At 42.5% G+C, this 13,287-nt stretch overlaps 1 protein-coding gene across 1 annotated transcript in view; it reads right to left on the bottom strand.

The window, feature by feature from the left end:
• Window positions 1–13,287, bottom strand: part of LOC124595971 (thyrotropin receptor-like) — a gene marked incomplete at its 5' end in the record, with an annotated part of 363,740 nt that overhangs the window by 89,479 nt on the left and 260,974 nt on the right. Inside the window, one exon of the mRNA XM_047134913.1 lies at window positions 1,264–1,653. Coding sequence (XP_046990869.1) covers window positions 1,264–1,653 — 390 coding nt within the window. The remainder of the gene's footprint in view (window positions 1–1,263; window positions 1,654–13,287) is intronic.

Here is a 13,287-nt window from a genome sequence, read left to right as displayed (position 1 = left end):
AGCAGTTGACCGGCGTTGCCTGGTGAAACGTTGTTGTGATGCCTCGTGTAAGTAGGAGAAATGCGTACCATCACGTTTCCGACTTTGATAAAGGTCGGATTGTAGCCTATCGCGATTGCGTTTTATCGTATCGCAACACTGCTGCTCGCGTTGGTCGAGATCCAATGACTGTTAGCAGAATATGGAATCGGTGGGTTCAAGAGGGTAATACGGAACGCCGTGCTGGATCCCAACGGCCTCGTATCACTAGCAGTCGGAATGACAGGCATCTTATCCGTATGGCTGTAATGGATCGTACAGCCACGTCTCCATCCCTGAGTCAACAGATGTGGACGTTTGCAAGACAACAACCATCTGCACGACAGTTCGACGACGTTAGCAGCAGCACGGACTATCAGCTCGGAGACCATGGCTGCGGCTACCCTTGACGCTGCATCACAGACAGGAGCGCCTGGGATGGTGTACTCAACGACGAACCTGGGTGCAAGAATGGCAAAACGTCATTTTTTCGGATGAATCCAGGTTGTGTTTACAGGATCACGATGGTCGCATCGTGTTTGGCGACATCGTGCTGAACGCACATTGGAAGCGTGTATTCGTCATCGCCATACTGGCATATCACCCAGCGTGGTGGTATGGGGTGCCATTGGTTACACGTCTGGGTCACCTCTTGTTCGCATTGACGGCACTTTGAACAGTGGACGTTACATTTCAGATGTGTTACGACCGGTGGCCCTACCCTTCATTCGATCCCTGCGAAACCCTACATTTCAGCAGGATAATGCACGACCGCATGTTGCAGGTCCTGTACGGGCCTTTCTGGATACAGAAAATGTTCGACTGCTGCCAGCACATTCTCCAGATCTCTCACCAATTGAAAACGTCTGGTCAATGTTGGCCGAGCAACTAGCTCGTCACAATACGCCAGTCAGTACTCTTGGTGAACTGTGGTATCGTGTTGAAGCTGCATGGGCAGCTGTACCTGTACACGCCATCCAAGCTCTGTTTGACTCAGTGCCCAGGCGTATCAAGGCCATTATTACAGCCAGTGGTGGTTGTTCTGGGTACTAATTTCTCGTGATCTGTGCACCCAAATAGCGTGTTAATGTAATCACATGTCAGTTGTAGTATAATATATCTGTCCAATGAATACATGTTTATCATCTGCATATCTTCTCGGTGTAGCAATTTTAATGGCCAGTAGTGTAAAATTAGATTTCCTGGTGTAATGGATGGTGCACGAACGGAAGCGCAGCCACGTACCTGGCGAGCAGTATGACGAGGTCCCGGCGGTACTGCGCCGTGAGGATGGCGTACAGGTAGGGGTTGGCGCACGAGTTGAGCGGGTAGAAGAAGACGAGCAGGATCTTGGAGCGCGTCACGTCGATGAGCGGGTAGCCGGCGACGGCGGTGAGGCCGAAGAAGGCGATGGGCGCCCAGCAGGCGAAGTCGGTGAAGACGAGCAGCGCCATCTTGTTGGCGACGGTGAGCTCGCCGGAGCGCGGCGCGGCGTGGCGCGTGTCGCGGCCCAGCGAGGCGTAGATCTGCGCGTAGCAGACGGCCACCATCAGGAAGGCCAGCCCGTTGCCCGCCAGCAGCACCACCAGGTACGCCACGTCACCCGCGCGCCGCGCCTCCATCGGCAGGCAGATGCTGCGGGCACACGCCATCTCCGTAATCTGACACGTACGCCACAGTGTGTAACGCCGGAAATGCATATCCTCCTATTTCCACCCTATTGCACTGCAAGTTTTTTTCCTTATTTTGTTACCTGAAGATATAACATTTCTGTGTCTTTGTATATTGTAATGGTTTTGCTATTTGTATATATATGCATTTATGTCGATGTATAATTGGTTTGTTTTGTGAATATTATTTGTATTTATACACTGGGTCTGGCCTAGGGAAAACTATACTATCGAACGAATACATCGATAGGTCGTGTGGAGAACGAAAGTGTTTAGGATCTTTGGTAGTGTTAACTCTGCCGCGTGCAGCGCGGGCTGAGCAGAGGGAGTCTGGCTGGAGTAGTGCAGTGGAGCAGGTGTGTTGTGTGACGCTCCCGCGAGTTGCCACGCGTTCGGGGTTGGACAGCATGTAATTGCGCTCGACTGGCTCTAATAGTTTCTAGCACGGTGTCGCGGACGGGAAGCATTAGCTGGCACACATCAAGAGCCCGTTTCGCCTGGTAACCGTGTCGAGAAGAAGGCCCGCCAGCATCCAGCTTCTGCAACAGCGACGGCCGACAATGAGTGACTGTCGCCACCTCCTCCATCGACGACTTCAAACCTTCAATCAACCAACAAGGAAGACTAAAAGCGCGTAAAGTTTTAGAACTGTATGGCACACCTCAGCTTTTCAAAATTTTAAAATTTTTGCATCACAAAATTACACCAACTTAGCATGAACCTTTGTTGCTCATTGTCCCAATTGCATTGCCAAGCAGGGTCCTTTCCTTTTCCGAAATGAGCCCGAGTGTCGTTGAAATTCAAACGCCAGCATCATTCGATTTCACTGCTTTAATTTCAAAGTTCAGTTAAGGTATTCATAGCTGGCTACGATATTTAGATTGCACAAGCACAAATTAAGAGTGCGAGTTTTGTTACCGTATTTTAGTTACCTGTGACCGCAGCTCAGCTTGGTACGTACTAAATTTTACTATTGTTAATTGTTCAGAATCATTTAATTCAAGTTCAAAGTTAAATCTCTTATTTCTAAATTGCGTAGATTCAAGTAGCTTTTGAAATGATTGTTGAGGTAGTCCAAGACTAACCGTATTTTACTGAATTTCGATGTGCTTCAGAAAGAAAGCTTACTATTAACTTCAGTCACTAAATTAACTTTCGATTTTCCGGTTTTATTAATTCTTTTGCTAAATTAAGTCAGAGTGTAGCGAAATTTATTACTTCTGACGAACCTTCAGTTTTCACACTACACGCGTCAACCTTCAGTTGCCACTCTTCTAGTGCTAATTATATGTGTAATAACCTTTCTTTTTTCAGTTACTATAGTAATTGTCCTTAGGACTGGCGACCGTAATTTCCCCCAAATCTCAAATATCTAATTACCGCTAGTTAATTGTTGACGTAACGGCCGCACATTTACTTTCTTTATTAACTTTACCCCTTTTCAAAATTAATTTCCACCAGTTTCATTTACATTTTTCCTTTCATTTAGATGTAACCCTTTCCTCCCTCTTTACCGACAGATTAACTTCGGTGACGATTGTTTTTCCCAAATTTCCATTAGGTACACGTGGTTTAATTTTTCACTGTCATTAAGGTCGATAAGTGAGGGGGAGGTTACACGTGGCGACCTGGTGACAGGACAATCTCAGATTTGAGGTTGTTCTGGACACGAATTTTGTATGGGGCAAATGTCGTAACAAAGTATTGGTTACGAACAGGTAGTTACGTCAGCGAGATTAAGTAGTGGGTGGAATCCTAATTAGATTTTAGATTTGGCATTTATATTGAAAATTATTAAAATGAGTGAAGGCAACAATTACCAAAATTTGGTAGACTTGGATACGGAACAATCGGTCGAACAGTGGGAAACGCGCACCGCGGTACCCATTGTTCAGGGGCAGGCGGCTAGCATGAAAGACGCGACCGCCGAAACGCAACAAAGAGCAGAAATGGAATTCCAAACTTTAGAAAATGTTTCGGAATCGGAAGTGAAAATCAAATCTGAACCCCTTGACGATGAATACGGGGGGACAATTAAAGAGGAAGCCGCTACGAAAGTAAAACCGGTAGTTTCCGGGAATTTAACTGATTTATTGAATGTTTTGATTAATGAAATCAAGAGTCAATCGGCAGAAATTAAAGCTCAGGCTGCCAAGCAAGAAGCTCAGGCTGAAAAAATTGAACGGAAGCTAGACAATCAGAACAAAGCTATTAATGTTGTTAACAACAATGTTGGAGTTGTTGACACAAAAGTTGATAAAATGAAAGAAGATATTGTTGTAATTATTACCGAAATCGGTAATCTTAAACAGGAAATGGTAAGCGTTCAGGCGGAAATTGCGAGTATAGATACTCGTTTTAATTCCGAAATTAGCAGAATCGAGAAAAGTGTAGGTGAAGCAGTTGCTCCGATCATCGAGAATGAGGTGACGGAACAAATTCAATTAGTGAAAAAAGAGGATCAACAGAAGGTGGAAACTTTAAGGGCTTTAGTGTCCGAGGTTAATGCTAAAATGACGAAGCAGGCTAATACCTGCGAAGAGATAAAAAGGGAAGTAGACACGCTTGCGACAACCACTTGCCAAGTAATTACGAGAGTTTCGGAATTAGAAAAGAAACTTGACGAAAAACAGAGCTATGTGCCAATCTGTGCACATAGTTCGGAATTGTTGACGAAAGAGGAGCGGTTCGACCCCTTGAAAAAAGGCGGTATACACCCGACAGATTTCATTAAAAATTGTGAAAGAGTTTTACCCAGATCATGGACTAATGAGAGAAAAAGTAATGCGGTTATTGATGTGTTGGCTGGTGATGCCAAACGTTGGGGCTTAAACCTCAACATTACGAACCTGACTTTTGACGAGTTTAAAAATTTGTTTCTGGCTGAATACTGGTCAGAGCAAAAACAACAAAGTGTCTGGGGCGAATTTGTCGTATCGACGCCTTTCGATGCGAATTCGCGCGGCTCGATGAAGGAGTTTTGTGAGGGCTGGACCCGCAAGTTGGAATATTTGCGTGATCGCCGCACGGAATCCGAAATACTCTGGGAACTCTAGAGGAAGCTTCCAGATGATACAAAACGATACGTAGGAAGCAACTGCAAGACAGTCAATGGCTTCCTGGAAAGAGTTGAGGACGAGGACAATTGGCACAATAATCGCGACAGTGGTAGAGGCCGTGGTAACAACAACGGGTACCACAACAACGATAACCGTGGGAATAATGCATACCGCAACCATGGCAGCAATAACAATAATGGTTCGGACCGTAATAACAATCGGTACAATGCAAATAATGACAGGAATGACGGAAACCAGTATCATACTAACGTGATACGGGCTTCACAGAATAGTAATAACGCCAGAGGGTGTGACCAGCCGCCTCAGCAGTATCCGGGGAGCGTATCTGCTGGGACGAGACAGGGAAACCATTAGCCGCGCCGGTGAGGGACTGACCGGGCGTGGAGAAATTTTGGCGGCCCAATAACAGGAGAAAACTCAGGTGTCGTCGTTATGAAAATTCCGTGTGGAATAATCAACGGCGGGAGAGTGTGCCAGTGTTAGGAGAAAGGAGTGCGTCCACGAGTAGTAGATCAGCAGTAGAAAATACATTGTCAGTGAGAACAATGTAAGTAGTGTTCCGGAAATCGATTATAAAATGGCAGCTGTAACACCCACAGCGGAAGTAGAGATTGAGTTTAAGAATGATTCGCAATTGTTGAGAGAAGATCAGATGTCGGATTAACACGTCCGTCATCGAGCGAGGGGATGCAGAGAGGGATGAGGTCTGGTTAAGGCAGTTCGGTCGCTTATACGACGAACTGAGAGATTATAGGGGCCTGTACGGGAGAAGTGTTTATGGGGAGCGCGGGCAGGATTTGCCGCGTCTCGTCCCGCAGGAGAAAAGTATTTGTGAAGTGATAGAAAGTTCTGGCCCTAACCGGCAGACTTTACTAGAAATAGTTGATGTTAAAGGGGAGCACGAGCAAGATTCGTCGTGTTTCGTCCCGCAGGAGTTGGATGTTGAAGTAGTAACGGAAAGTTCTGGCCCTAACCGGAAGACTTTACCGAAAGTTATAGTGGTAGAAGTAGCCGACCCATCCGACGCAAACCTCCAGTTTAAACATTGCGAGAGTATTAAGGAGAAAGATTGCGAAAATTTTAGTGATAGCCGGACACGATTGGTAGAAAAGCACATAGATTACAGCATGTATGAGGTTAGAGCTGACGTTATATGGTCGGACGGTAGCAGTGTGGGTTGCGCAGATCCAGAGGAAGTAATTGCAGATACTACTGGGCACATTCCTCCAGGTAGATTGGCAGATGAGATCAATCTGACCAAGAGGAATCAACGAAGGTGACAATTAATGAATTGATAGCAAAGCAACACTCACTAGTTGACGAGTTACAGGAAAAGGTTTCGGTATTGGAGGCGAAGCTACAGACTAAGCCTCAGGACAAACGTGTTGAAATTAAAACTGTATGTGAACAGAGGCTGAAAAAGCCGCCAGATAAGCCGGATTTAGGATCAAAGCCGGATGGTTTTTTCTGGAATGACCTGGATATAGACGAGGATTTACTGTGGGAAAATAAAGAAACTGTCGAGGACAGGTGTAGACAGATAGTAGTGTCTGTTAATATGCACGACCTACAACTAAACGTGTTGATTGACACCGGTGCAGAATTGAGTGCTGTATCTGGGAAAATATTTGAGTTACTGAAAGACAGACCCGGCATTGTAGTTATGCCAGTAACAGGAGTGAAAATTATCGGTGCTACTGGGAAGGCCAGTAAACCGGTCACAAAACAGATTTTTGTGAACTTCGAGATATGTGGGGCACGATTTGAACAAAAGTTTGTCGTCGTGCCAGACTTAGCTACGGAATTAATTATCGGTTTGGATTTGCTATTAAAGTACCGTGCAGTGATTAGTTGCGAAAGCAAAACTTTGACATGTACGCCACAAGATAAAGCAATAGTAGTTAGTTTTGACGAGGCAGGAGACGGTGTGCATAAGCAATACCAGCCTATACACATTGTTAACTGGCCGGATGACATTGATGTAGGAGTGAATTTGAACTGCCGTAACGTGAGGAATCTCGGCATTGACAAAAGTGTAGAAAGTGAATTGAAAGAGATAATCAAATTCCCTCCACGGATTGACATTAGTATTGGTGTGAAAAAAGATCGTTTGCGAGAAGTAATGAAGCTAAAAGCCGATGCTCGCATACGTCGTCATGACGCTAAAGCGCGTTTTGCTAAGTTTGCAATCGGAGACTTAGTACTTGTGAAAGCTCATGAGAAATCGAGCGAGATAGACAATGAAATCTCTAAATTTAAGTTTGTTTATAATGGACCATATAAAGTCATTGGTATACCTCACACAAATGCTTATTGCTTAGAGTATCCAAGCTCTGGAAAACTATTAGGTATACGGAATATTGTAGACTTGAAATTGTACCAACCTAGGATCGATTAATACCACAGAAAGGGTAATTTGTACAGTATGTAAATGTAGAGTGTAAGATTTAAGGTTTGCTAGATTGCCATGCTTTTGCCTGACCAAGAGGACATTAAAGAAGTTGTAATTAATAAGTAATTAATTTTGACTAAATGATTTAAGAGGAATTGATTATTAATCTACTGAAAAATCCAAGCTGCTAGTTTAAGTTTTCAGCCGAGTCACAGTAGATTAAGGAATGGAAATATGATTTTGTAACAAGCTGTAAGATTTCATGAATATGTGTTTTACTAGTCATTGCCGATGTACTTAGACGATGTTTTAAGTTTCAGGCTTGTACATGTGTGATGATGGACAGTGTTGAGTTATCCACGGTGATAGTGTTAATGGACTCCTTGAGATTACTCGGGAGTGAGTTTTTCCGAAAGAATTCAGTGAAACGGACGTTCTGAAAATGCCGTTACACAGGCGAGTGAGATCAAGCGTGCCGCACAGGCGGGCGCAACAATACTGGCGAAGCGGAGCCGCTGTCGGCTCTTGCGCCGCTGTCGGCTCTTGTGCCGCTGTCGGCATTCTTTGCACTTGCGAGTACGGAAGGCGGAATTGTTTTTCTTCCCGGACAGTTGAAAGAATTCTGCTGTCAATATTTATGGTTTTTTCGATCTGCTGAATATTATTTTCTTGTTTAGCGTTAATTGGACTCTCATGACGAGAATATTAATTATGAAAAGACTACATAAAAATGTGTATAATATGTAATTAATAATTAATTTGCGTATTTTGATCTACCTGTTTTTATGACCATGTACTCTGATTAATTTTGTAAATAGTATTCCATTTCTTGATAGTGTTACGAATTTTGACGATTTTGGAATAGCTAAACCATTTTATATGTTTTCTATGAATTTTAATATGTTGTCAACCTGTTTTATTTTGTGCAAGATGATAGAGTGGAATAAGATTAGGAGTGTCTCCACTCAATTATTATGGTCTAAAAATCGATTTGTGCTTAATTAGACGAATACTAAATTTTGTTGATGTTTTGAGCACATGCATTTCCACTGCTTCTTTTTTGGGACATTTTCTGAGTCTGTTTAGGTTACACGAACATCCTCAGACAATGTGGGGCACGTGTAACGCCGGAAATGCAGATCCTCCTATTTCCATCTATTGCACTGCAAATTTTTTTCCTTATTTTGTTACCTGAAGATATAACATATCTGTGTCTTTGTATATTGTAATGGTTTTGCTATTTGTATATATATGCATTTATGTCGATGTATAATTGGTTTGTTTTGTGAATATTATTTGTATTTATACGCTGGGTCTGGCCTAGGGAAAACTATACTATCGAACGAATACATCGATAGGTCGTGTGGAGAACGAAAGTGTTTAGGATCTTTGATAGTGTTAACTCTGTCGCGTGGAGCGCGGGCTGAGCAGAGGGAGTCTGGCTGGAGTGGTGCAGTGGAGCAGGTGTGTTGTGTGACGCTCCCGCAAGTTGCTGCGCGTTCGAGGTTAGACAGCATGTAATTGCGCTCGACTGGCTCTAATAGTTTCTAGCACGGTGTCGCGGACGGGAAGCATTAGCTGGCACACATCAAGAGCCCGTTTCGCCTGGTGACCGTGTCGAGAAGAAGGCCCGCCAGCATCCAGCTTCTGCAACAGCGACGGCCGACAATGAGTGACTGTCGCCACCTCCTCCATCGACGACTTCAAACCTTCAATCAACCAAGAAGGAAGACTAAAAGCACGTAAAGTTTTAGAACTGTATGGCAGACCTCAGCTTTTCAAACTTTTAAAATTTTTGCATCACAAAATTACAGCAACTTAGCATGAACCTTTGTTGATCATTGTCCCAATTGCATTGCCAAGCAGGGTCCTTTCCTTTTCCGAAATGAGCCCGAGTGTCGTTGAAATACAAACGCCAGCATCATTCGATTTCACTGCTTTAATTTCAAAGTTCAGTTAAGGTATTCATAGCTGGCTACAATATTTAGATTGCACAAGCACAAATTAAGAGTGCGAGTTTTGTTACCGTATTTTAGTTACCTGTGACCGCAGCTCAGCTTGGTATGTACTAAATTTTACTATTGTTAATTGTTCAGAATCATTTAATTCAAGTTCAAAGTTAAATCTCTTATTTCTAAATTGCGTAGATTCAAGTAGCTTTTGAAATGATTGTTGAGGTAGTCCAAGACTAACCGTATTTTACTGAATTTCGATGTGCTTCAGAAAGAAAGCTCACTATTAACTTCAGTCACTAAATTAACTTTCGATTTTCCGGTTTTATTAATTCTTTTGCTAAATTAAGTCAGAGTGTAGCGAAATTTATTACTTCTGACGAACTTTCAGTTTTCACACTACACGTGTCAACTTTCAGTTGCCACGCTTCTAGTGCTAATTATATGTGTAATAACCTTTCTTTTTTCAGTTACTATAGTAATTGTCCTTAGGACTGGCGACCGTAATTTCCCCCAAATCTCAAATATCTAATTACCGCTAGTTAATTGTTGACGTAACGGCCGCACGTTTACTTTCTTTATTAACTTTACCCCTTTTCAAAATTAATTTCCACCAGTTTCATTTACATTTTTCCTTTCATTTAGATGTAACCCTTTCCTCCCTCTTTACCGACAGATCAACTTCGGTGACGATTACTTTTCCCAAATTTCCATTAGGTACACGTGGTTTAATTTTTCACTGTCATTAAGGTCGATAAGTGAGGGGGAGGTTACAAGTCTAACATAACGGTCACCACACTCCGTCTCGTTTTTGCTACGCACAGCGATAGCAGCGCCGCGAGCGGCCAGCAAGCAACACTTCTGAATACGACATCAGACAAATGCGAATGCTAACGTTTATATTGAAATTTTAGAATAAGGAATGTGTGTGTGTAGTCCTATAAGAATCGACAACAAGTAAAAAAGTCACAAAATTTGCTATTAACTAAACAATCACTGTTTTTTGCTTTGTTTCACAAATTTTATTATTAATGTTACTGCACGACCTAGGTTAGGGTTATAAGCAAATTTTCAAGTATATTACTGATTATCAGAAATGACAATGCACAGATAAACATGATGATAAGTCAAAGATAGTCGTCTCAACTTCTTAATGTATCGACTCATGGCTTAATGTAAAATTACTTCAGTGACTATTTTAATAATTACATGTGGAATTACACGGTTCTACATCTACATCTACATGCATACTCCGCAATCCACCATACGGTGCGTGGTGGAGTGTACTTTGCACCACAACTAGGATCTTCTCTCCCTGTTCCACTCCCAAACAGAACGAGGGAAAAATGTCTGCCTATATGCCTCTGTACGAGCCCTAATCTCTCTTATCTTATCTTTGTGGTCTTTCCACGAAATATAAGTTGGCGGCAGTAAAATTGTACTGCAATCAGCCTCAAATGCTGGTTCTCTAAATTTTCTTAGTAGAGATTTACGAAAAGAACGCCTCCTTTCCTCCAGAGACTCCCACCCGAGTTCCTGAAGCATTTCCATGACACTCGCGTGTTGATCAAACCTACCAGTAACAAATCTAGCAGCCCGCCTCTGAATTGCTTCTGTGTCCTCCCTCAATCCGACCTGATAGGGATCCCAAACGCTGGAGCAGTACTCAAGAATAGGTCGTATCGGTCTCCTTTACAGATAAACCACATCTTCCCAAAATTCTACCAATGAACCGAAGACGACTATCCGCCTTCCCCACAACTGCCATTACATGCTTATCCCACTTCATATCGCTGTGCAATGTTACGCCTAAATATTTAATCGACGTGACTGTGTCAAGCGCTACACTACTAATGGAGTATTCAAACATTACGAGATTCTTTTTCCTGTTCATTTGCATTAATTTACATTTATCTATATTTAGAGTTAGCTGTCACTTTTTATACCAATCACAAATCCTGTCCAAGTCGTCTTGTATCCTCCTACAGTCACTCAACGACGACACCTTCCCGTACACCACAGCATCATCGGCAAACAGCCGCACATTGCTATCCACCCTGTCCAAAAGATCATTTATGTAGATAGAAAAGAACAGCGGACCTACCACACTTCGCTGGGGCACTCCAGATGATACCCACATCTCCGATGAACACTCACCATCGAGGACAACGTACTGGGTTCTATTACTTAACAAGTCTTCGAGCCACTCACATATTTGGGAACCAATCCCATATGCTCGTACCTTAGTTAGGAGTCTGCAGTGGGGCACCGAGTCAAACGCTTTCCGGAAGTCAAGGAATATGGCATCCGTCCGATACCCTTCATCCATGGTTCGCAAGATATCATGTGAAAAAAGGGCGAGTTGCGTTTCGCAGGAGCGATGCTTTCTAAGGCCGTGCTGATGCATGGACAGCAACTTCTCTGTCTCAGGGAAATTCATTACATTCGAAATGAGAATATGTTCGAGAATCCTGCAATTACACTAAGAGGTCGGGACTAAAGTTATGCATCAGCCAAGAACTTTTTATCTACTGATGGCCTGAGGCCCAAAGTTTTACTTCTACCCTGGAGATGTGATATCATCTAAAAGAGGTGAATAACTGAATCGGGTTTGCTCGTTTAATAATAGATGTGGAGACGTACACATCTGTCTTTTAATTTCTAAAATTTATTATTGGTTGACTTTAGCCCTTTTCCTCTGTGATTAAGACTTGTACGTCTGTTTGTTATTCTTTAGTTTCCTATGAATCCTGGGATGTACGAAACGGTTTATTTACGATTCTCTCGTAACAGACAGATATTTACTGAATTATGTCATTTTCCCTTAATAAAAGAATTGCTAGTTCAATAAACACCTAAAGACCTGAGCTTTTATAGAAAGACGATATGTACTCACCCAACAGCGCAGAGTTTTGTTCGCTACACTTTGAGCCAAATCAGTGAATGTGCACCGTAAGAAAGATGCATGGAATGTAATACCTACTTTATTTAACGCACTAAATAAGCCACCACAACTCTAACTTAAGGGTAAACTACACAGACGCGATAATAAATCGCCAGAAGTAATCCAACTGTTTCCCAACACAGACGAAACCAATCCCACAGTTGTTGATAATCTGAGCCACAAATGGCAAGAATCTTCAGCAAAATGGCTTTTGAAGCAAAATTAATCATAATTACAAAAATATTCGTGTATTAGAAAGTCGACTGAAGTGTAGGAATGGGCGTATCATGAGACTCCATAAAAAATTTTAATTGTCAAGGAAAGTATCTCTCTACCAACAATGGACAACAATAAAAATATATGCTTCTCATGCCTGAAATATGTGTTTAAATTTTCGTGATTTCAGCGGAGTAAACTGCAAATATACACGTATTCTAAAGTATGGCCAGTATGGCCGAGCGGTTCTAGGCGCTTTAGTCTGGAACCGCGCGACCGCTACGGCCTCAGGTTCGAATCCTGCCTCGGGCATGGATGTGTGTGATGTCCTTAGGTTAGTTAGGGTTAAGTAGTTCGAAGTTCTAGGGGACTGATGATGACCTCAGATGTTAAGTCCCATGTTGCTCAGAGTCATTTGAACCATTTTTTTATTAATAAGTTGTAGCTTATGTCATTGAATCAGGGTGATTCTGGTGTCACGATAATTCAGGTGTCTTGGTAATTTACTAACGCATGGAACGCAAATATATAACAACTATTTCGTTAATTAAGTAGAAAATCATTAAAAACAAACATTATCCTTACAACACTTGTGAGTGTCTGCTTTCTCACTGATTGGAGCGCTTGTGTCTTTCAAAACTGTGGTAGATAATAAACCACACAGTACTCCATTAGTAAAGATGGAATGTACTGCCTACAGGCTATGTCGCTTGCTAAAGGAGAAATGAAGTGCTTGAGGATGGTAAAGAAGTAGGAGGAAAAGGCAGGGTTGTTCTTAAGGAAACTGATTCTCTTCAGTTATTTTATGGGAGACCAACTAGGAAAAATACAAAGAATTTACAGGCGGTGTGGTAAGATAGGTAGGCAATTTATTTTCACAAACTATCCACTAGCCAAAGACCAAAGCGTATTCTGTGAGGAAAAGACGATTGCTGTATGCACAACTCAAGAAATAAAACATATTCACACAAGCACTCACTTCCAGAATCTACTGTGAATGCACTAACGGCCACAT

The sequence above is a fragment of the Schistocerca americana genome, chromosome 1 (genome assembly GCF_021461395.2).
Source record: "Schistocerca americana isolate TAMUIC-IGC-003095 chromosome 1, iqSchAmer2.1, whole genome shotgun sequence".
NCBI classification, from domain to species: Eukaryota; Metazoa; Arthropoda; class Insecta; order Orthoptera; family Acrididae; genus Schistocerca; species Schistocerca americana.
The sequence above is the reverse complement of the archived record's forward strand: the minus strand, read 5'-3'. Positions and strand labels throughout refer to the sequence as shown.